The following is a 23,329-nucleotide window of genomic DNA, read 5'->3' as shown; positions in this document are numbered from 1 at the left end:
CATTCTTACACGACATGAAGAAAAAATAAGAGGGTGTTAATAATTTGGTTTCCATAAATATGTAAGGTTGTAAATCATCTCTTTGATTGCTCTGTGTGAACCTGTGCCACTCACACAGTTTTATCATAATTCATCATATAACTAGCCTAAATAAAATGCCCTTATCTTTCCCTTCAGTATTTAGACAGGGTTGCAACTTTCAAAGCGGTAAATAAAAATAGGGGACTCACCTTTTAATAGTTGTAAAGTTTAAGTTTTATGATTTAAAAAAAAAACAGAAACTACGTCATACCCTATTTTGATGGCTGTAAAATGTGTCTAAAGTATTAAAGACTGAACCTTTAACATGACACGGTGTAATAGATGTCTAAGGCCACCAGGGGGCAGTGAAAATAAAATGAAGATATGACGACAGTTGACGTGCCCAACTTCTAAGCTAGCAGGTCTGCATTTACACGTTTAACCGCTAAAGAGGAGTATCAATAAGATACGGCTTCGTGTCTCCCACCAACCCAGGTCGTAGGTCTTACATTTACTTTTACTCAAGCTCCTCTTAACTTTTATGACAGATGTCGAGCGCCTAAGCTAAAAGGCAAAAACAATATTCACCACTTAGCTAGTTGCCGTTTTTGTCCGTTAGCCTGTTTCTGCTAGCTAACTTAACACTGTGTTGACAAAGGCTCCGACAAGAAGGTACAAACTAGCCTTAAAAAGTTGCCTTGATAACACTTACCGCTGTTTCGACGGTTTTAGGAAGTTAGAAGAATTCATTAGCCTCACGAATAGAAACTTTGTGGACGACTTTCCAAATTGCAAGTCCGTTTCTTTTTCAGGGAGGAGAACCGCCGCCATCTTCGTTATGGTGCCTGAAAAGTGTCAAATTAGTCAATGTTTAGTTTTTTATTAGGAGTTCATGAAATATGACAGAACAGGTCTTGATTTGCATGGTTAGACACGTCCTTAGGGCTATACTGAAAATACTTATCAACATAAAGAGTTTCTGAATGTATTTTCTTGGTTAAACTGATGGTGGACTCGGACTTGATCTAGATGGTGACCCCAGGTAAGGTTATGCTAATTGGTTTTGAGGACCATGGTTGACTCAAACTTGCTTTAAAGGTGAACTAAAACTGTATGTATGAAAGCTTGTAAATGAAATAAATGATAACACTAAGTTAGAATCAACCCTATGCATAATATTAGGAGATATCAGCCTCGTATTTTTATATTCTGTTACAGTATGTGCTCTCTGTACATACTATATATAAATGCGTCTGTTGAAGCCACCTTTTACAAGTCAATAGTTCTTACCAGTCATGTTGCTCTTCTGTTGAACTTTATGTCGTCTGTTTTGTTGTATGCTAATTTTGCGACAAGTACCAGCAAATCTACAGATGAGGACAAAATTGTTAGCCTCCCTATGAAAATTTCAGTTTGGTTAAGGTTTTCTTTCAAAATCTTCACATACCATTCTTATTTCATGATTCCTCTCACCTTTACGAGATTCCAAGTTCCAGACACAGTGAAGCACAGCATAATACTCCCACCACCATGTTTCACTGTAGAGACGGTGTTGTTTGGGTTATATGTCTCTCCTTTCTTTTTCCAAACATAATCAGTGTCTCTATGGCCAAAGAGCTTCAGTTTGGTCTCATCTGACCAAAGGACATGCTTCCATTATGCATCATTTTTCTCAAGGTTGTCCTTTGCATCCTTCAGTCTGGCTTAAATATGCCTCTTCTGCAGAAGTGGAGTTTTTCTTTGTCCTCAATCTCTTAGTTCATTCCTATGCATGGCTCTAGTGATTGTCATCTTTGAGATTACAATTTCTGACTTGACTAAGTCATTCGATAGTGTTTAGGCAGTTGTTCTGGAGTCTTCAGACATCTCTCACTAGTTTTTTTTCCAGAGTCTTGAGATCTTTCTCCTTTCGTTTCTGCCACACTCCTGACACTTGAAAACACGGTGATAACTTTGTATATCTTTCTCTTGCTTTGTGAGCATCAACAATTCTTTTTCTCAAGTCTAAACTGATTTCCTTTGTTTTTGCAATAATGCTTTCTCAAGTGACAACTGAAACCCTTAGTTAATTTGTTTAAACTGTGTGTAAATTTGAAGCTAAGTCTCAGTTTTAATTTGATTTTACAAGCTTTAGCATTATAAAGTTAAAGCACACCATTGCACAACAGTGATTTGCGTTATGGCTCTAAACAAAGGTAATTTCTAAAGGAGGCGAATAATTTGGACCCTAGTAGTTTTTGGTGTTTTTGAAAAAATGTTTTTGTGTTAAGTACAATAACGTAAGCATCTAAAATAAAACTAGGGTGTTTGGAAAAGCTGTGTTAAAATTCCTTGCTCTGTTTAACAGAAACTGAACTTTTCATATGGGGTTAATAACTTTGTCCTCATCTCTACGTGATTGTTCTTACTACATACTTTTTCTCTTCTCTATATTTTAAGCTGTCACAAGTTATTGAGCTCATTTGTTTTCCTGCATGCATCCCTTGTTTTATTTTTATCTTCAAGCATTGCCCTTTCTGTGTCTAAAAAATAGGAGCTCTATTTGTTAACGTTACGTTGACCACAATATCTTTGTAACCTTTGGGAGGCACTCAAAAGCCATTCTTTATTTAGCAAGATATCTAAAATCAAACTCAAGCGAGGACATGACATTTAAGTCAAAACGAAGCAAAGAAGTAACCTTTCTGGTGCTCAGGTACACAGTGTGTCAGAAACATTGAATTTTAAGACAGTAATGATGAGAAAATGAGGTTTGAGGGTGGAAAGGTAGAGCAATCAACCAGTTCTATTTGGAATCCAAACCACCGTACAGTTGTTAACCCTGGTGCCCATGACATTATTAGTTACATTTCAAAATAAATATATTATTTAAACAAATGATTTAGCAGTATGCAGTACACTGGGAAATGTGTTATTTTCCAGTTAAAAGGTTAGAGGGGATGATGTCATCATTGGCATTTACTGTTAATGACTATGACCCAGATGGGGAATTTCTCATAAACGGCACATTTTATAACCCTCCACACATCCTGCAAGTTAACATTTAATCCCCTTTGTCCTCCCCGGCCGGTCTGTATCTGTTATTTTCCTTCCTTGAAGTAATCAACCAAGTGAAGACAAAAAAATCTTAAATATGGCCACCAAATTCCAAAGTTTAGACACGCAGAATAGCAATTTGTCTTCTACTCTTGCATATTCCATCAGTCTTGTGTTCCCAGTCTCTCCTTCTCTCTCTTTTGAGTCTTGCTTTTCCCCTGATGACTGTCAGTAGAGCTTCCTGAGTGCTTTCAGCTTAAACAACCTCTAGTCTGGAGAGGAAGGGGTTTGCCAGGAAGTAGCAGCCCTCCCTGAGCATGCTGAACCATACATGACCCCCAGAGACTGGTAGAGATGTTGTGTAATGCCGACTCCATGAAATGGCTGACGGCACAAGTGATCTAATCAAGAGTGAAATAAAGTACATAATCTAGAATCAACCATTCCCATTTTTCATCCACAGTTTGAATTTTTTTTGGGAATAAATCAGCAAATACATTTTATTTGTACAACATAGAAAGTAGGCTCAAGGCTTGTCTCTCATCTTAGGTTAAAAAGGGTTTGTTATCTGTTGCCATTGACAATAATTAAAGCCGCCCTCAAAGGCAAAGCATCAAAACTTAATTGGATTTTGTGACAAGTCTTTGATGAGTCCTTGCTTTTATCTGGTGGTTCTTGGCTCTATGTAAGCGCATCACTCCCAGCGCTTGTTGAAAGATTGCACACACACTCTACACTGCAGGGTTAAAGTAGAAATTTAAGCATTATCTCCCCTTTAAGATACCCTGTGAAAGCGTTCCTCTCTTATTTCATCTTCAACTTCCAAAACTTCTTTTTCTACATGGAATCAATGCTTCTCCTCCAGCAGTCATCTTTTTAACTCCAAATCTTCAGTATTCTCTTGACTGAAACAAAGCTTTATGTATCTGACCTAAATTATTTAAATCCATTTCCTCCCATATAGCATACTGAAACTATTTTCTATGTTCTCTGCTGGAAAGGACACTTGCTGTTTTTTATATGTACAATCCTGGTACCTATAGGTTGTGTGCCATCTCTTGTATGGATTTTAGATCAACCTGGAAATAAGACAAGATTAAATCCCAGCATGGATCTTGGAAAGATGAGATGCTCTTAGGCATACTGGGAGATTCTGATTGCTCCACAAAGTCATTGCAGATAAACAGAAGAATTCTCTGCTGTTATGTTCTGTTTCACACTATAGATCCCGCTAAAGCAATTGAAAAGCTATGTTCCCTATGTGGTCCTTTAATTTATGTTACCTTGAGTGTTTCTCAGTTTTCTTTATCTGCTTTCTTCTTTCATCTCTGTCTTTCTGCTGGGATGAAAATGTACTCTGCATTCATTTTCATCCTTTCGCTCCAGTTCAATTTGTTTTCAATACCGCTCTCTTGGCTCTGGACCGTTTTAATTCTCACTGTTTGCACCAAGGCCAGAAAGCGAAAATGATTAGCAGAATGTTGTTTTAGTGTGGTGTGGAGCACCTTACATAAGTTTAACACAAGCTGCTTCTTCAAACCCACGTTTCAGTTAGATGTTTTCATCGCCTCTGTATTCAATAATGTAGGAGTGATATTGTCCTGCTCCCTTTTGAAATCCAAACGTTTTTTATTTTCTAAAAATTATTGCAAAGGATGTGGGTTTAAAGGACTGTACTGAGTGGGGAATGAAGAGAGGTTGGGAATGAAAGTAGGCAACATAAATTGGCAAGAATGTACTGATGATGTTCTGTGAAGCATAATATCTTTTCCTTTTACGTCCATCCTTTTCCTCTTTAAACTCAAACAGTGTTTGCTCTGTGAATGTGTGTAAAACGTAACAGAATTCACGTGTTTCACACTTGTAACACCTGAACTGACAGGGGCTGTGACTTAGTAAGTCCCTGTGTGGTTTGTGAATGTGTCAGCGCTCATCAGCTGTCTGCATGCAACCAAACAAACATCAACACCCCCACACATACACAAATCAAACAAACACAACAAAGCAGCTTTGTCCATTCATAAGCATAACAAAGCATCCAGGTGAACACATGCTCAGTCAGATCACAGCTCAGTGAATTTCTCTCTTCTCTGTGTATAATCTTGAATACAGAAGGCACTGACAGTTTGTTTTTCTGTTCATTTAAGGTTATGAGAAAAGTTTCTACTTTCTTTTTTATGTTGACCTGTCTTCTTTTCTATTATTTTACTGAAGTGTTCCTCTTTTTGTTGTCCCTTCATTCGTATCTGCATTTCTTTTCTGTCCTCTGCTTCTCCACTCATCCAGTCTCACTTGTGCAATCTTCCATACTCAAGGCAGTCATTAATCTTTTAACTTGCCTTTAATGTGGCATATGTAAACAAATTTGAATAAGAAGTTGGAGCCTCTGTAGTGGATAGTTGTTTAAATGTGTTTGAATGTCAGTGTTTGAACCATTCCCTACATCCCTGAAGTAGAAGCACCAACAGAAAAATGTCCAAAAACATTATTACATGTGATGCTTTTGAGTTTAAATCCTTATTTTTTAACTCTAATTCTTTACGTTATTACATCATACAATACCCAAGTTAAGAAAAACTGCATGCATACATTTTTTTTGGAAATCAACAAAAACAGAAATATGCTTGAGTAAAATGAATAAGTTTTGACTGCAAAATTAGACCAAATTCTGATCTTAATCTATGATTGATGAACGTATTTTATTAAGAGTTTCTATTGATGTGGCATTTAACACTTTTTGTTAAGTGAATTGGGATTATTTTAACTCTTGACACTTTCATTACAACTTCTTAACATTGTCATCCAGAGTGTTCAGAAAAAAAAAAATCACAAAAAATATTTTAAAACATAACAAATTCAAGGGCACAGCAAGTGAGAGAATTTATTTCAAAAGTGGGGGAAATGGGTTGCAGATGGCCTAGCAGTTGGGTTGCGCCCCATTTACACAGGCAGCCCGGGTTCAAGTTCAGCCTGCAGGTCCTTTCCTGCATGTCTCTTCTCCTCTTACATCCTTCCTTCTAAATCTATCAACTGTCCTCCACTCTTAATAAAGGCATAAAATGCCCAAAAATACATCTTGAAAAAAATAAAGGGGAAATGAATACACCTAAGGAATGTTTAAACATATCAAACAGAACTTTATATGCTTTCATATTATAGTATATTGTACTAGTTCCTTACCTGGTCTGATTTAACGAGTCAAAGGATAAACCCAAGGGCTTGCAGTACAATTATTCTGTGACTTTAAGTGGCAGTATCATGTGTGACCAAAAATCAGTCTCGTTATGCAAGTAGTTTAATTTAAATCCCAAGACTGACAGCTCCAGCTTGTCGTGTACAAATTACCCATGCTGTGTGTCCGCCTTCTCACACTAAAATAACAGTAATTACATTGCCAATGAAAGAACAATGTGTCTCTTTTTCACGTTTTATTTCCTTTTAAACCTACAGGTCTACCCTTCTTCAGTCGAGTGGCGGAGAACTGTGAAGATGTGGTCAACTTTAATGAGGTCAGTGGCTTTATTTCCTTTCATTGTCATCAGCTAATCCAATTTGGTAATTCCCTACCAGTAATTACCTGGTTACTTAATAGAAAACACAACATTTCAGTCTTCACTGCAGATAACACTTTAATTTCCCTGATTTTCTATGGACAAGTCAATAATCTGTGAGCACAGTGTAGGTAATAGAGGCAATTTTTACTTGAAGTGTTCAGCATGTTCTTTGACTGATAACCATAATGCAACTCAATTTAAACAGCATGTAGCCTAATATAAGACACAGGCAAGTCCTGTAAGATTATTTTTTGCACTAACAACTTGTCATGTACATTTCATTATTAAATCTGCTATCAAATAATCTTAAAATCATTGAAATCATGCTTTTTCCAATTTGATAGTATTTTTGGAGCTTTTTGGTGGGGTGAGAGGTGTGGGGGCTTTTCAAGGGAAAGTTCATTAAGAATAAAGATCTTAAGGTGTGGATTGCAAATGCAGAGTACACATCAGATATAAAGGATCCACTTGGGCAGGTTGCCTGTTCAACTGAAGACATAATCATAGTCTCAGTTATTTCAATTGGTGTAAACCCAGGGGTGTCCAAACTATGGCCTGGGGGCCAAGTGCGGCAAATTCCAGGAAAACAAGAAATATGGTCCACATTTGTTACTAAACTGAGACAACACTGTACATGGTAAACATATAGGCAACCAAAATAATAATATCTTGTTTTCCAACTCCCTGATGATTACGACAGTAAATAGCAGTACCAATAACATTCCAGGGAGGGAGCCAGTGGTAGCTAGGGCCAGGCATGGCCCCTTGAAATCTGACTGGCATCCCAAGAATCTGGAAAAAATAATCCATTTGCCTTGTCAGCCATTAAATCGAGCATGTATTGTCAGGTGCTGTCATAACTGAGATCAGCTGATTACACACAAGCCTTCATCACCTGACAGCCAGCTGATTTGCCCTAAGTATGCTATTGTCTAATCACTCTCATGCTTCCTCATTTAAACTGCTCTTTCCTGGCCATGCTCCGCCACTCTCCCCACAAGCTTCTCTTGCAACCCTCCTCCACCCCAGCTCCTCCTTCATTCTGCTTCTGACTTAATTAACGTCATTCAGTTGTCACTGATGCCTGCTCTGGAGATGCAGGGTTTGCTTCTTCTCTCCCTGCCTCAGGCTTTTGTTATCAGCACAGGATGAGCAGGAACATGTGCTGTTCCTGCTTGATACTTTCCATGTTGGCTCGTGGAAGGACGGAGAGATCCCAGAACAGCCACACCCCCTAACACAGATAACAGCAATAAGTGCTGATTAATAACTGCTGATAAAAAGGATTTATAGCTGCAAATTATGTTTATTTCTTGACAAAGTGGTCTTGACTGGACTAGCCATATAGGCATTCTCATTCACTCAGCACATCTTAACCTTTATTTTACTGGTTTTACAAGCTTTCATGTCTTGTGGATATTAAAGTGGCCCCAACATCCTTATATATTTCTGTATATGGCTCTCATCCGAAAGTTTGAACACCCCTGTTTTAAGACCATGCATTTTATTGCACTTTGTGTATAAATTTCAAATGATGTGCCTTGTTGCCTTGCTACAACCATGTGGCAAATTCTGTAAGTTACACATTATTCAAAGTCACACTTGGTTTTGTTTTTGTCAAAACCAAAGCGGTTCCATATGAATGGAGGTCATTTGATTTTTTTTGTTGAGTAGCGACTGGTTTCTGTCATCATCTGTAGCTCTCCTGCTTTTTAAATAATCCAGGTACATTAATCTTCCAGCACAGGTTGCTAATCTGACAGATATTTGGTTCAGATTTACAATTTAGAAAATCGTAAAGTTCCCTTGCAAGTGTGTTTGGTATTCTGTTTTGCTCCACACATAGTGCACACTACTGTTTTTGCCCTTAAGCTTGGCATTGCACGTTGTAAGTTGGGATCATAATCATCTTGACTGCACACAGACACACTTCCACACCTTCATGCTGTATGGCAGAGCTGCTACCCACTGAGCCAACCAGTGATCACATTTTATCACATAACTGATACCTTAAATCTGACTTGCTGTCCCTTGCAAAAGGAAGATGTCCTGCCAAGTGTCTCTTAATGGTCCTTTCCCATTCACTGATGGCCGGTGAGAGTCTGAAAGGTAGTGGCCTCCACCCATGCATGACATTGAACACTTGCTCAGTTGTAATTAAACTAGACATTCCACTCCTGCAGTGAGGACAACCTGGTCCCTTACATAGCTCTTCTGCCAGAGTTCAGAATTATTTTCACTTGATAAAAAAAAAGTTTAGGTGATATAGACTCTTGGTTTTACTTTCAAGCTCAGAAAATTTCATCAGTGTGAGCAACAGCACTGAGTTCGCATTTCAGTACGTGAAAAGGATTTCAAGAAACCCTTTTGGTAGGTTTTTGGTCAATCTCATTTTTACTGTGGGTGCTGTGGGATTCTGGGAAATTTTCCCAATAGGATTCCTACAGGCTTTTGTCACAATGAGAAGCCAGCATTATGACAGTTTCAAATGCGAAGGCATATAAGGGTGCAGAGGTGGTGGTGGGGAATGAAGGAAACGCGGGTGGAGGGATCAAGAGAGAAGCGCTGGAGGATATCCACACAGAGTTGAAGCAAAAGAGACAGAACAGAGGCAGGGGATAAAGTCAGGGAATGAAATAAGGAAAACAAAAGAAAGACAGACTCAGACACATAGAATACCTTCCCAAAGGAGGGTTAACTGAAGTTTTCTTTTCTTTCTCTGAGCTGCCTGTTTTTTGAAAGAAAACATTTTCCCTTTGATGGGCTCACTAACAGAGGGCTGCTTCCTTTTTTGATAACCAGGCTTTTGTTTTCATTCTAATCAGGAAAAAGGCTAAATGACTGCACACATTTGGCCTCCTGCATAGTCATGCACAAACACCTACTCACACGCATACTGCAGAAAGAAGGTTGTTTTTACAAAGTTGCAGGTGAAATGTTTCAAAGTGAGGTAGACACAAGTCAAATATATGTCCATGATAAACACAAGTTACTATTGTTTAAAGGTTTTCATAACAACCCAGCACAAGATTAAATGTTAGATTGACTTTTTGATCTGTTTCATCCTGTTGGCCATACTATGTGGCTTACAGACACACAAGTCAGATTTCTATAATAACACAAATGGCATTTAAGGATGTTGTTAAGAGTTTGTAGTTGTTGATTTTAGGGTCCTTGTAAACTGGGGGTTGGCATTATGAAAAAAAATCATGATTTTTTTAAGGCCAGATCACAATCTCGACTAATTTGTTAATGAGTAAATGACAAGAAAAACAACCTTTTCCTTATATAATTTTTCAAATGCATAAGTAGTTGATTTTCATTTTAAAGCACAGACTATAAATAGAATTCCTACAGCTGATGCTTTAAACAAGCAGCCTGATCAGATGCATTTTTATATTGCAGAGTTACTTCAGTCTTGTTTACAGACCACCAAAGTAAGAAAATATAAATATATCCAGAAATTAATGATATTTTGAGACATGGTTATGCAGGGAAGTAGTGACTATATGTTTTTTTAACATAAACTTGATTTTTATTTTAAAAAGGGTTGTGAAAACATTAATTTACAGTGGTGAATTAGGCTATGATGAGCGGTGATGTAGTCTACCTGTCATACTTGCACCTGCTGCTGCTCACAATGAAGGAGAGAGGAGGAGGAGATGCAGGCTGAGATACTGCAGCATCATGAATGTCGGCCAAAGCATGTAAATGTAAATCAATGATTAAACTGTTTAATACATTTTCTAATAACGATCAGTGTCAGGACCTCACAGTCATCACCACCTCCCTCCATAAAAAGATGGTGATATCATAACATATCACTCCTTATTCCATTATCCTGACGTTTGACAGGTGGAAAGGCTTGTAAATAACTTGGGAAAACAATGGAAAGTAAAACCATGTTAGCTGTAACAGTTAAAACAACAGTAGGCAATCTGCCACTGCCACACTTTACCCTTGTGGGTATGATGATTCTGTGGTGTGGTTCTTCTCTCTTCCCTGTTTGAACCTCAGCAGACCATTAAAGATGTTTTCTCATGAGCTCATCAAAAAACGTTCATAAACTTTGTTCATATTGTGCAAATCAATATATTTTGCACACTGATGGGTAAGAAAACCAAGACACAGCTTCGTGTAAGACAGAAATCTTCTGAAGGACTAAATTGAATTTGCAATTTATTGCAATTTATTTATTTCATTTGCAGCGTAAATCACCGCTGAAACAGGAAGCAGAAGGGGAGGTGGAGAGGGAGCAAAGAGCTAGAAGTAAAAGAGATGATTCTACGGTAAAACAGCAGATTGCTAGTATATTCTTTGTTCACTCTGAGATCATCTTATCGCGTACCCCTACTGTAAAGTGATTAAAAAAAAAATCTTTATTTTAGGTTTGTTGTATGACAGGGCACTGTGTTACGAACCACCAGGCCAAGTTTCAGTCATGAAAAACATCTGTAAGTGTATAAAATTAAGCTTCAGAATCGTAAAAAAATAAGGCAGTAATGTCAGCTCTAGGTGGGGTCGGTGTCGACTGAATGAGTTGAAGCCACACCCACTCACGAGAAATGTGATCCTTTCAAATTTCAAGAAATGCTCCAACCTGGATAAAACCTCTGTCTGCTTTGCTGCTTTGTTACATCTATCTTTTTTAAGCCACAAGACAAACAGTCACATTTATGTCATGACAGATGGACAGTTTTTAGCTTCAGGTATTCCTTGTATCTCATATTCTGAGTTATGGGATGTTATGTCTCTCTCACACTTATGACATGTCCTTGTTGTTAAGTTGCTCCCAAAAATCACAACACTAACAGACAGGAGGGACTAAACTGTGGCTGTTTGGAGAGAGACAGTCACAGCCCACTTCTTTTAATCATTCAAGACTCAAGACAAGTAAAATATGGATTACAACACATGTTTGGCAGGCAAGATATTGGTTCCTGCTATATCTAGTTCAAATGGAAAAATAGACATGCACCCCAGCAATTAGCCTGCCCCCTAACCTTATAGTGAAATCTGGCTATTGCAAAAGTTTCTGGCAAATTTACCACACAATGAAAAAAAAACACAGGATGAATCTGGCTGTTATTTTTCAATGAAGGCAGTGACTTTGGCTACCAACAGACTGTAATGAGATTAACTGCTCTATGATTTTTTACCACTGTAGCATTAGGGGGGCGGCCAGTGATGTTGTGGGCTGTTATATTTGCCCTGCCAAAATTAAACCAAGCCAGGAAAAGGTGAAAAACTTTCACACAGTCTAAATCCAAAATTCGGTCACACACAGATTCCATTTTCACATTTTTACAGCAACCTTATTCCAACATATCTAGTATGTTACGACACACATGTTGGATTTCACTTTACAGGGACTTAAGTGAATTAATTGTTATACTTGCTTTGATTAATTTACTGACTTGACCAGCATTTATTGACTTGTGTCCATCTTGTGTCCAGGGGTTTTCTGAGGCAGTTATAGAATGGGAAAGAAAGGGGATTTAAGTGGCTTTGAACATGCCATGGTTGTTTCACCATTTGATCATGAAGATCAACTGCCCAATTTTTGTTTTGCATCCTCATTTATCGTCCATATTGAAGCGTTCTTTGTCCCCATCTCTCCAGGGCAACATTTTAATAAAGTATGTGTTTGTGTAATAATTACTTCCCCCACATCTTGCTTACATCATGTTAGCTTGTGAATGAAAGTCTTGACATGATGAAGTATTGCAGAGGAATACATTTTGATAATGAAGAAGGAAAAATTTCGTTATTGCCACAAATATTTGTTACCGAAGCAGCGAGAAAGAGTGTTTTATTTAAAAGTCAGGATTTGGTAAACAGGTCATAGAAACAGTTTGACATTTGAAAACTTTTCCTGGAATGGAGATAGTTTTGTAAAGGCCTATGTTTGGTAGAGCAGTTCACAGAATAAGTAATGGCCTGCACTAAAAATACAGAAAGTGACCACCCTATCATGTTTATTAATAGAAAGATATGTATTACATATTTGTATTATAAAGAGAAGAAAGCAAATATGTCTCCCTTCACATTCCTGACAAGTACACCAGGGTACAAGAAAAAAAAGTTTCTGAATCTTGAAATTGTCTTGAGGTGGAGCCCAGTAAAAGGCCAGTGTGGGGGCAACTGCATAATTTGGATTGTAGTGAGTCTGACATGCAGGAAGTGTACCTACAACAACCCCTATAATGGTTGATTTTATTACTCCTGAGGTCTTGCTGCAGTAAACGATATATAACTGGAAGGCTGGCAGTGACATGTGATCTCCTGTGACAGCCTCACCCAATGCTCATGTCTTGGCCCTATAGTGCCAGGGAGGTCGTTAGCATCACTCAGCATCAATGAAACGACCAGGGATCCCTTGGGATGACTTGTGCTTCCAGTAGATCCTGAGTTTGTGGGGGTGTGCGCTGGTTGCTTCTGGTGCCCTTGTTTACTGCTTCCTTGGCCACCCCCACCCTGCCACAAACACTTTAGTAGTTCCTTGTCACATCCTCATCATCTGACATCTTCATCCCCAGCACTGGAACATTTGCATGGCTCAGTAAGGCTCGTCCAGCCCCTGGTGTTAAGAGCCATTAGCATAGAGTTGTGTGTCTTGTTACTTTATGCATGGACTCGCAGGACGCCTTTGAACTAGTGTGCAGATAGACTGGATGAGGAATCTGTATTCATTATTCATTCTATGGTGGGACTTGGCTTTTAGCTGCTGTACACCAGGGCTTCCCCCCTCACAAGTTAGACATAACTGGAGCAAAGAACAGAGCCCTGCAAGTACGTGGCTGCAGGGCTAACTGAGAAAAGGTCTGCTGATAACACCGCTGTACATGCCTCGATGTCATGAAATAATTTGATTAGTTTTAGGTTTGTTTACAAACCAAGAGATTTAAACTGAGCAGACAAGGTTAGAGAATTATCATGCAAACATTATGAATGCAAGAATATTCCCTTTCTACTCGCTCCAGGCTACTACAACCCTAAGGTGCATACACCAAGTGCATAGTCTGACTTTTTAATTAGAGTCTCGTTACTGTGTCAAAAGAAATCATTACTTTCAGGCCATCTTTATTGGTTATTTTTAATGCACAGTTTATTCACTTGTGAATTATGGTTGTTTCGTTCTCGACAATTCTAGCCTCACTTAAAGACAACAAGCAGTCAACTCTGGTCTGTTTAGCTGTTATATATCTGACCCTATACCGAGGCATCTGCATTAAGATGCTGACTCCAATGAAATGACTTGAGGCAGTATACCAGGATTTGCTTTGCCTGTCTTTCTTACATATGCAGCAGCATCCAACACATATAAACAGACCTGTAGTATCACAATATTTGTTCCCTTTGAAGGGATGTATGCACATCTGTATAAATGTATACATCTGCAAACTAAGTTACCAAGTCAGCATAATTTTCACTTGCAATATCTTATTAGTTTGCCTTTCATTTTTTGGTTCAGCCATGTAAGATTTGCTTAAAAAGACACAGATTGCATCCTCATTTAAGACTACAGAACAAGAGGGGAACAGATCACATTTTTATGATCCAGTGGTACCTGGGTCGGGATCCAGACCATGGTGCACTAGTTAGTGGCTATGGTAGTAACAGATTGACAAGAGGAAACATAGGATACTTAAAAATTCAAATTTAGACCCTAGGATAGGTCATCCCAGGCTTCTCACATGAACTATCCACTTTGTCACAATATAGAACCATACATGTATTTTTGCAATAAAATAATGAATGCAGCCTGTACAGGAATTATGATTCAGCATTAGGAATCCTTGAATATTAACACAATGTCAGAGGTACAGGTTGCTGATCTTAGAACTCTTTGTGATGCTTTGTTAGTACTTCACAACTGAAAGCCTCATTAGCCTGATCAGTGAGGGCGTACTGTTGCTGGGAGAGTAGGAAAAAACACAGTGAGGTCACTTCCACAAAACTTCCCACGTTAATCATGTTTGGGAAGTTAGTGGTCTTAGTAAGGTATATCTGTAATATGAGATCATATCACTGTCAAGGTAAGGTTTTAAACTAATATAAATCATACTCAATTATCAGGAATTCTTATCAAGTTAGCCACCGGAGAATAAAACACTTAAAACACAATTTTATGCATTAGGATGAACCAACTGTGTAGGTCATGTTTCAGCTGATACTTTAACAGCCGCTTGACCATCAGTCAGTAAGAGCATCAGTTCTTCTGCACCAGACACAAGCTGATATATTGCCGATTTTAGAAATAGTTTATGAACTTCACCAGTTTTTTTTTTCTTCTTTTTTTTAGATTCAGGGCTGCTTGATGGAGATGCTTTCTCGTCTCTGAGTAAACTTAATAAATGATGATCCGTGCAGAATATTTTCTTTGCTTTCATGGAGTTGAAGAAAAACTGAAAGAAGAAATTTATCAGCCGAAATGAGAATAGCTGAATCCAAGGTTGGTTTTATTAACATTGAATTGTGCTTTTTTCAAACAGATGTACTGATATGCACAGACAAATAGGTTTCAACACAAACCATAAGATAAAATTCCACAGGGAAAAGTGTATATTTACTTTGTTGTATGAGGCCTTTAGAGAGCAAAAATAAGTTCCCATTGTTCTTTTGCCTTTTCTATGTGTACCCATGTGCATCAGCTCGTATCTCCTCTGCTATCAGGAGTCCCTCTCAAGAGTGACATGCTGCCAAACACTGCTGCAACAATCTATTAAAATAAAGCTGCCCACCCATCTCCATTAAATTTGGGGGGAATATTACATGAGCAAATAATGAAAATGGAAAAAAAAAAAAGTTCATTAACTTAATGGATTTTTTTCTTAGCGAACTCAATGTTTTCAATTTTTAAGATTTTCTTTTTAGCTTTTGCCTTTATTTAGATATGTGGGGGAGAGAGTGGGTTATATTTTGCACAAAGTGGAGACCTGTTCAACTGGTGCCCCAGTCTGCCTTTTAAGCAGTTCTGGAAAGCAATGTGCTAACACGAGCATGTCTAGTTGATCATAGTGGCAGTGCTAGCATACTTTTTTTTTTTTTAAGGGTGTGTCAAGTTCTCAATCATAGCTTAGCATATCATTACTGTACACTAACACCTGACAACTATCATTTAAGCAGGACAAAAATTAAAGCTTTGACTATTTTTGAGGATAGTACTGTAGGTAGAGTTTAGGGGTGTTCTTCAAACTAATTTCATAGAAATGTGGAGAACATTTCATAGCAGTCTGTTCTGTGGTTTAAACATTATTCATTTTGAACACTTGAATACATCCACACACCCCAATACCAAAAACGTTTTGAGTAGGACTAGAATAAAGTGATTTACAAACCCTTCAACCTTTGTTGAATTGACAATATATTTAATATTCAAACTGATAAACATTGTTGTTTATGTAGAACATGTGCACATTCTTAAATTGATGCCTAAAACATGTTCTAAACATGCTGAAACAGGACATGGATAGTCTGGGTAAAATGTAGAATCCACAGAAACACCGAAAACATTCTACAGATAAGTTCATTGATAATAAGTGATAGCATCATGATCAGATATAAAAGTGAGTTGAGGTTCTCCACTTTTTGAAAGACTGTGCATATAATCCAACAGTTCATGGCCAATTTTCTCATTGTGCGGTTGCAAGGAATTTAGACATTTCACCATACGCTGCATAAAAGATGATTCAAATTGATTTAGACAAGAATAGGTGTCAAGTCCTGTGGACCAAATAAGAAAAGGACCAGCCAGATTGTAATTGATGCAAAAGCCAGCATCTGTGATGTGTGGGGTTTATTAGTAACCATGGCATGGTAGACTTGCACATCTGTGAAGGTACCATTAATGCTGAGAGGTACATATAGGTTTTGGAGCTACATACATTTCCATCAAGATAACACCTTTTTTAGAGTTGTCCCGTATTTATTTTAGCATGACAATTCCAAGCCACATTCTGCACAAGTTACTACAGGATGGCTTCACAGTAAAAGAGTGGGGGTACTCAACTGGCAGGCTTGCAGTCCAGACCTGCCTCCCATTGAAACAGTATAGCACATAAAAAATACAACATGGAAAGCCCACAGTGTTGAGAAACTTAGAAGGTAGATCAAGCAAGAAAGGGATTTCAACTATCAGTCTCTAGATGCTTACAGTGTAGTTAGAAGAGAAGGTGATGTCACAAAGTGGTAATCATGCTCCTGACCCAACTTTCTGATTGCGTTGTAAGCATCAAATTAAGAGTGTATGTATCTTTCCACACAAATTTAAGTTTTTTAGAATGAATATTAAACTTTGTTATTGTGTTAAATTCAGTCAAATAGAGGTTGAAAAGGGATTTGCAAATTGCTGCTTTTTGTTCTCATTCACATTTTCCACAATGCCCCAGCTTTTTCGAAATTGGGGTGTTTACTTTTTCAGCCACTACTTAATACAGTCTGGTGATTTTTCTCAAGAAGCTTTGTGTTAGGGTGACAGATTTTCCTTTCTCACAATCCTTGATTTTTTGTTAACTTTCCCACTGCTTTGTACTGCTTTTGTGACACCTCATATTTAGAGGAGTAGGCACCAGAGGAACAGAAGGTACACCTTCAATTATTGAAAAGAAACAACCCTTCTCAGCAGAAAAGTTTCTAATTGAGGCGTATGTGCTATCTCCCACAGTTCTGACTTTTTTTGTGGAGCAGCTTACTTGACAAATGCATTGTTCATTATCTCTGCACCATCTGGATCTCAATAGCCAAAATAGAGAGCCAAATGTAATTTTATTAGAGTCCAGTGGAAAACAGAATTAGATTCTAGTAGGTTAAGTAGCTGGAAAGTTTAGCAAATGTCTTCCCTGCCACTCAATTTAAAGAGAAAAGGAAGGTCACATTGAAATTGTTGCAGTTAAGTTAAACAGTCTCCAGCAAGTATGGCATGAAAATCACTCAAAGATGGGTTTAAATTTATTACACAGTCCTTAAAAAGATATACAGTAACTGCTTTGTTAATTATTAATCATGCAGCAGATCTCTGCAGAGAGAATTTTTAACATGCAAAACATGACAAACTGCAAGGGGTTGAAGCCTTGACTGAATTTAATATCTTTACATGATGCCCTTGGCATTTTCTTTGACTAACTAGAAATTAGACCAACAGAATCCAGTAACACTGAAGCATAGAGATAAAGTGATATCTGAAAGACAGCTTAATGAAAACAGGGATAGACATCCCACTTGGTAGAGGGAAATTAAGACTGTGCTAGGTTGGGTGGTAGGGGTAAAAAACTAGTCATGAAGATCTAGTTTTTCTCTGAACCCACATATTAAAGATGCTGTCACACAGATTTTGTGTTAGTTACACAAGATCCTTTTTCGAGTAAAATAGATACTATAATATATGTGACCAATTGACATTTAAAAAGCCATACATGTAGAAGATTATTTAAGTTCTTATACAAATGTAGATTAAAATGAATGAAGGCATCTAAAGTACTCATTATACTGCAGCATACTAGCTTTTCTTATTGTTTAACTGTGTTGATCCTTACTAAACGGCCTCACAAAGCTCTGGCCAAGAGACCCCTTTCAACTATAAAATCACAAAATAATGTCATAGAGAGACACAGCAATTACTGAGAAGAAAAACAGCTTCAAAGAGGCTTAAAACAAAAACATACAACTACAAAGGTTCAACAAAGAAAAAGATTTACATATGGTAACAATATCGAGAACAACTTCTTCAAACAATGCAGTATACTGTGGATGGCACATGAAGGCAATAACAACACAGGGTCAAGAAAAGGACAGAAAACAGAAAGACAAAAATACTATTACAAGACAAAGGGACACAAAAAGAAGCAAATAACTATGCAGTGACGGAATTAGATCCTTAACAGAGTCTTTGAATTGCAAAAGGACAACTAGCAGCTGCAAAGACACATGAGTTCTCGTTTTATGACTTCCTTGAAAAAGTCAGATTCCTCATTTTTTTTCCCTTTTTATTACAATTGCAAAAGCTGATGGTTTGGCTGGATTCCATGTCTGTCATCAGGTAGTTCCATCTTTCACAGCTTCTGTCTGAAACGTTTTATTTCCAGAGAATAACTGGACCAGTCAGTGCCATATGAGGAGAATGAGGTGGTGTCAGGCATGGCTTAGTTGTTCTGCAAGTCTGTAAACGATGGTGACCAGAGAAGAGATTAGTATTAATGCAGCTTTAATGGCAGTTGTGGAGCTGAAAATGAGGTGCAAAGAACCACTTAAGAACCCACCAAGAACTTTTCTTGGTGTAAAGATGCTCCTGTTGTTCTCCTGACCAGCTTTGTTATGAGTTTAATCAGGGTGTAACTGTTCGCAGATGTCACAGTTTGGTTCATACCTCAGATTTTGGGTCACGGTTTGGACGGGTTCAGTTCATCGGTGAAGTAGAAGGTTTCCCTCTTTTATCAATTTTAAACTTGACTGTAGTGTAGCTTAGAGTTTGATCCTTTGGTATGAAAACTGCCTTCGATAGTAGGTAAAGGCTGTGGCATATTAAACTTGAAAAAAGACTAAATAAACATAAAAAAAAAAATGCTAAATTGAAAGCAACAAAGATGTGAATAGTCTAATTTCTTCTTAGAATAATAACATTTATTTTTAAAAATGAAGAAAATGAAATTCTAGTATTTTAGAGCCTTTGTAAGGGATCATTTTTATGATGACACCCTTATAAAGCTGTTATTAAACAGCACAGTAAAGACCATACACTAATATGTAGAGGTAAAGAACACTGGCTACAGTGTGTATTGTGCAAAATCATGACTTGTGCTCTTCAGTGAAGGACCGCAGGATAGCTCTTGTAAACACAGGATGAGACGTTGTAACGGAGTCTAGGCAGAGCGTTTAAATACACACTTGTAGTCACTGTTCTCTACCTCTGTATATCTGCATATGGCCTTTAAAAAGTCTTCAACCCCTCTGCTTTTAAATCTTGTTTCAAGACACAGTGCAGAGAAGTTAACTAGAGGGGTGGTCCTCTGCTTCTGCACCCATAGCTGACCTTTCTTCTTCATGTGTTTTGTTTTGCCTGTTTCTTCCTCTCCTGTTGGTTGCTTAAAAGTGGTCAGCTAAAACTTACTGCTGACCCCACTGGCAGGTAATACTGCCATCTGTTATTGATGTTTTTCTCCATTCAATCCATAGACTGTAAAAAGAATTCAGAAGTGTTTTTCAGGCATCAAACCACAGTTTGGGACGAATAAAAATAACCTTACAGCTTCCATGTACACTGTAACTTACATTTGTACAAGCCATAAATATTTAAATCATCGTCAAATTTATCAATATTCTGAATGACAATAACGACTTCACTGCAGCAGAGTAGAGAACAACAATAAAACGTGAGCTTACCTGTTTATTTGGCTCTGAAAGCCCACTATTTATCCCTTGGCCTCCTTTCTCTCTTTCTTTACCTGACTGATGCTGTTAAGTGTGAACTTGTTTTAGTTTTTTCATGCTGTTATTAATGTTATCACCGTTCACGTTATCTGTTGACACTGCTTTAACCCTTTTAGGGTCTGACGGTTTCACCGGTTTAGTATGCTACTTATCAATGTTGATTATCACATTCCAACCTTCCCTCTTGCTGTGCTAAACCCCATTTCAGAAATTCAAAACTTAACTTGCGTGATGAGCACAAAATTCCTGCACCAGGTGTCATTTGTGACAAGACAGGAAATCAACAGTATGTGCTGCGCCAGAGAGGCTTGATATGAGGCATATTTAAGTTGATAAAATAGCCCTATCTGTAAAAATTACGTTATAAGTGTATGAAAGAGCAACACGTTTTATGGATGAAATATATAAAACTTTGTCATATAGCAATAGAAAAAATAGTCGTTTGATGTTAAAAAAAAAAGTTTCCTTTATTTCAAATTTCTAGCACAGCTGCAGAAAGCCTCTTGGGAGGAGCAAAAAGGCGGCATGCAGCTCCGACCCCCAGCCTAGGTAGATCCAGAGGCTGTGCAGCCCTGTTGAACAGCATATTCTATAAACCAGTCTTGATTACTGTGTAATGAACAGAATTGCATGAACCAGAGTATGAACACAGTATCTCTCCTCTGTACACTTTCAGTAGTGGTGCACATGCAAAAAAAGAGAACAACATCAGCAGTTTTTTCCACTTGACATATCTGGAGGTGTGATTTTAAATTATTGAACTCAGGGCTATAAAATATGCTGAAGCATGTTTTTTAGAAGATGAATATCATAATGAGAGGTTTTGGGATTTCAGTTATGATGATTCAGTTTTGGTTTTGATTCAAACTCATATTAAGAAAAATATATAAATATGGTTTTAAGAATCTGAATAATAAGAGGTAACTTCATGAGGGTTGAGTGATGCTCCAGCTTTGAATAATTTACCGTTGGCAGATGCAGACTCTCTTGGAATAGAAGCTCTTTTCTCACAATCCTAAATATTATATAGAGTTAGGAGCTGGCTGGTAGAAGCAGGCTCATTTTGCTTCCCTCTGCAGCCTACCCTTATCTCTTTCATCCTTTTAAGAATACATCTAAGCCAGCAGAATCCATCCAAGGGCTGCATCATCATCACAAGACCACAGCAAGGCTTTAAACCCCACACAAAACAATACACAGCACATGAAGGATGGTGTCATTGTAAATACACCATACACCTTCAATCCCATGTGCAAGTATCAGAACACAGAACATATTCTTCATAATTAATCACAGAGGCGTTTTCATCCTCTGTGTCCATGGAAACAGTCATGAGAAATCAAAGGATGGTGAGCTGGGGAAACTGAGGACGCCCCGGTCATCTATCTGCTCACCACAATGCCTCTGCGTGGGATCACAGCATATAATAGCTGCTCTTCAGTTGAGCATTTAGCCCCTCTGATTGGCCCATGTGGCCTTGGAGCTTCCTGTTAGAGAGATCATACCTGTCAATTTTTAACAAGCAGCCTCACTCCACCAGTTACCCCCAAAGTGCATCATACAGTGCAGGGGGTGAGAGGGGGGTCTGTGTATAGTAATGTGCATGCTTAACAAGCTTGATCTATTGAGAGAAAGATCTAAAATAAGACCAGTATTGTACTTTGTTTATATCAGTGCAGTGGTGATTATTATCACACATTTCTTTATCTGCACACAAGCTTTATTTTGATCCTGCGAGTCAGCGTGAATGTTAGAGTAGGCGCATTGCAGCATTTTTACGTCAGTCAGTGTTTGAGACACAATGTCTGACAGCTCCTAGTCTCAACTGAGATGAGATTTATAAAACAGGACCAAAGCACAGTGGAACGTCACGCTCATTTTTTACATCATTTAAAACTCCTATGAAGAGTTTTTAAGGGTAAATGAAACTGAGTTGAAGTTATTCTCATGCCTCAGTATGACCTACAAATGAAAAAAGACCTTCAGGAAGATTATCTATGTTACTTTTATACCTGTCACTCCTGCTGTCGGGAAGGTGTCAGACATGGCAATTGACGGCACATTGCAGAATCAGCCTTTTAAACCATTGCAATGAAGAGAAATTAGATTTTAGGTCCAGAAACAACACTTACAAATGTGTTGGATTGAAATGTCAGCAAAGAGATGAGTTGTTCTGTTTTCTCTGCAGGAGTCTCAAAAATCATCAAAACTGTTAGGTTCCTGTCATGAGCTTTAAATGCCCAGCACTGTCTCAGTTATGTTTCCTCTGATTGTGTCTGACTGTGAGCTCAAATGTAGCTGGATTAACCTTTTCTTTAACTCAAGGCAATATACCATAATGACCCCATACAGTTCCATTTATATATGTGAGTGAAAGTGAAAGATTTGTTACCCTTTGGCTTTGGGGTTTTTTTCTGATACTGATACTAAATCAATACTTTTTATGTGGTGCTGGTGCCTCATTGGTGCTTGAATTGATACTTTTGATTTTAAAAGTGTGTTCAAATTGGGTGGGGGAATAAAAGCTGTCTGGGCATCAGAAATGATTCACAGGAATATATCTAAAAAGGCTAGAACATGGGATAGGAAAAGTGGTGAGCATGCCTTTCATTTGGGGTGACAGGGAGGTACATTGGGGTGAATGGGTATCAAAATGAAGAAGCGATGACTGTGTTGTAATTTGGTCAGGTAGGTATGGGTTGTGTTGGTACTGGTACCTTTTTAGTATTGGATTTGTATACTCATCCCTACTTTGGCTACTGATTGATCAAAACTCGTCTGTACTTATGCTGATGTGTGATATGCCCAGCGTTATAAATAATGCCTTTTTAAGATTTATTTTTGGACTTTCTGCCTTTAGAAAGACACTGTAGGAATTACTTGTGAAAAAGGAGCCAAAGGTTGGATTCAAACCTGCAGTGCCCACTTAATTGCCAGGCCATCTGCTCTGTAAATGTTGACTTTTGCTATTTTTCCACAGGCACTCTTGAAGATATCTCGAAAATTTCAGATGGCCTGCCCCTGTATTCTTTCTGAGTTGGTTGTTTACACATGCATTAGGAATGCAAATCGGTCAGCGACAAAATTTAGTGACAAAGATTGTCGCTGACCGATTTAATTGTCAATGATTCAACGGGTGCATGTTTCCATGCTGAATGTCTACATTTGCATGCAAATCTATGACCGTGTGGGGCAGATACAACTTTTTCATGTCCCAAAATTTCTTAACTCATGAGCTTTTACCCTCAGCACTGCATATGAAAGTGTTAAACTTCCTGCTGAAGAGTCCTGAG

The 23,329-nt window shown here is 38.1% G+C and overlaps 1 protein-coding gene across 19 annotated transcripts in view; it reads left to right on the top strand.

The window, feature by feature from the left end:
- Window positions 1-23,329, top strand: part of otofa (otoferlin a) — a 126,096-nt gene that overhangs the window by 1,570 nt on the left and 101,197 nt on the right. For 18 of the 19 annotated variants that reach the window (XM_041804545.1, XM_041804538.1, XM_041804546.1 and 15 more), the window contains exon 2: window positions 6,508-6,566. In XM_041804545.1, coding sequence (XP_041660479.1) covers window positions 6,508-6,566 — 59 coding nt within the window. Of the gene's footprint in view, window positions 1-425; window positions 517-6,507; window positions 6,567-23,329 lie in introns of those variants that run through there. The other variant, XM_041804540.1, reaches the window with a different exon arrangement.

This window comes from Cheilinus undulatus, linkage group 14 (genome assembly GCF_018320785.1).
Source record: "Cheilinus undulatus linkage group 14, ASM1832078v1, whole genome shotgun sequence".
Lineage (NCBI taxonomy): Eukaryota > Metazoa > Chordata > Actinopteri > Labriformes > Labridae > Cheilinus > Cheilinus undulatus.
Note: the sequence above shows the minus strand (reverse complement) of the source record. Positions and strands in the feature narration are given on the sequence as shown.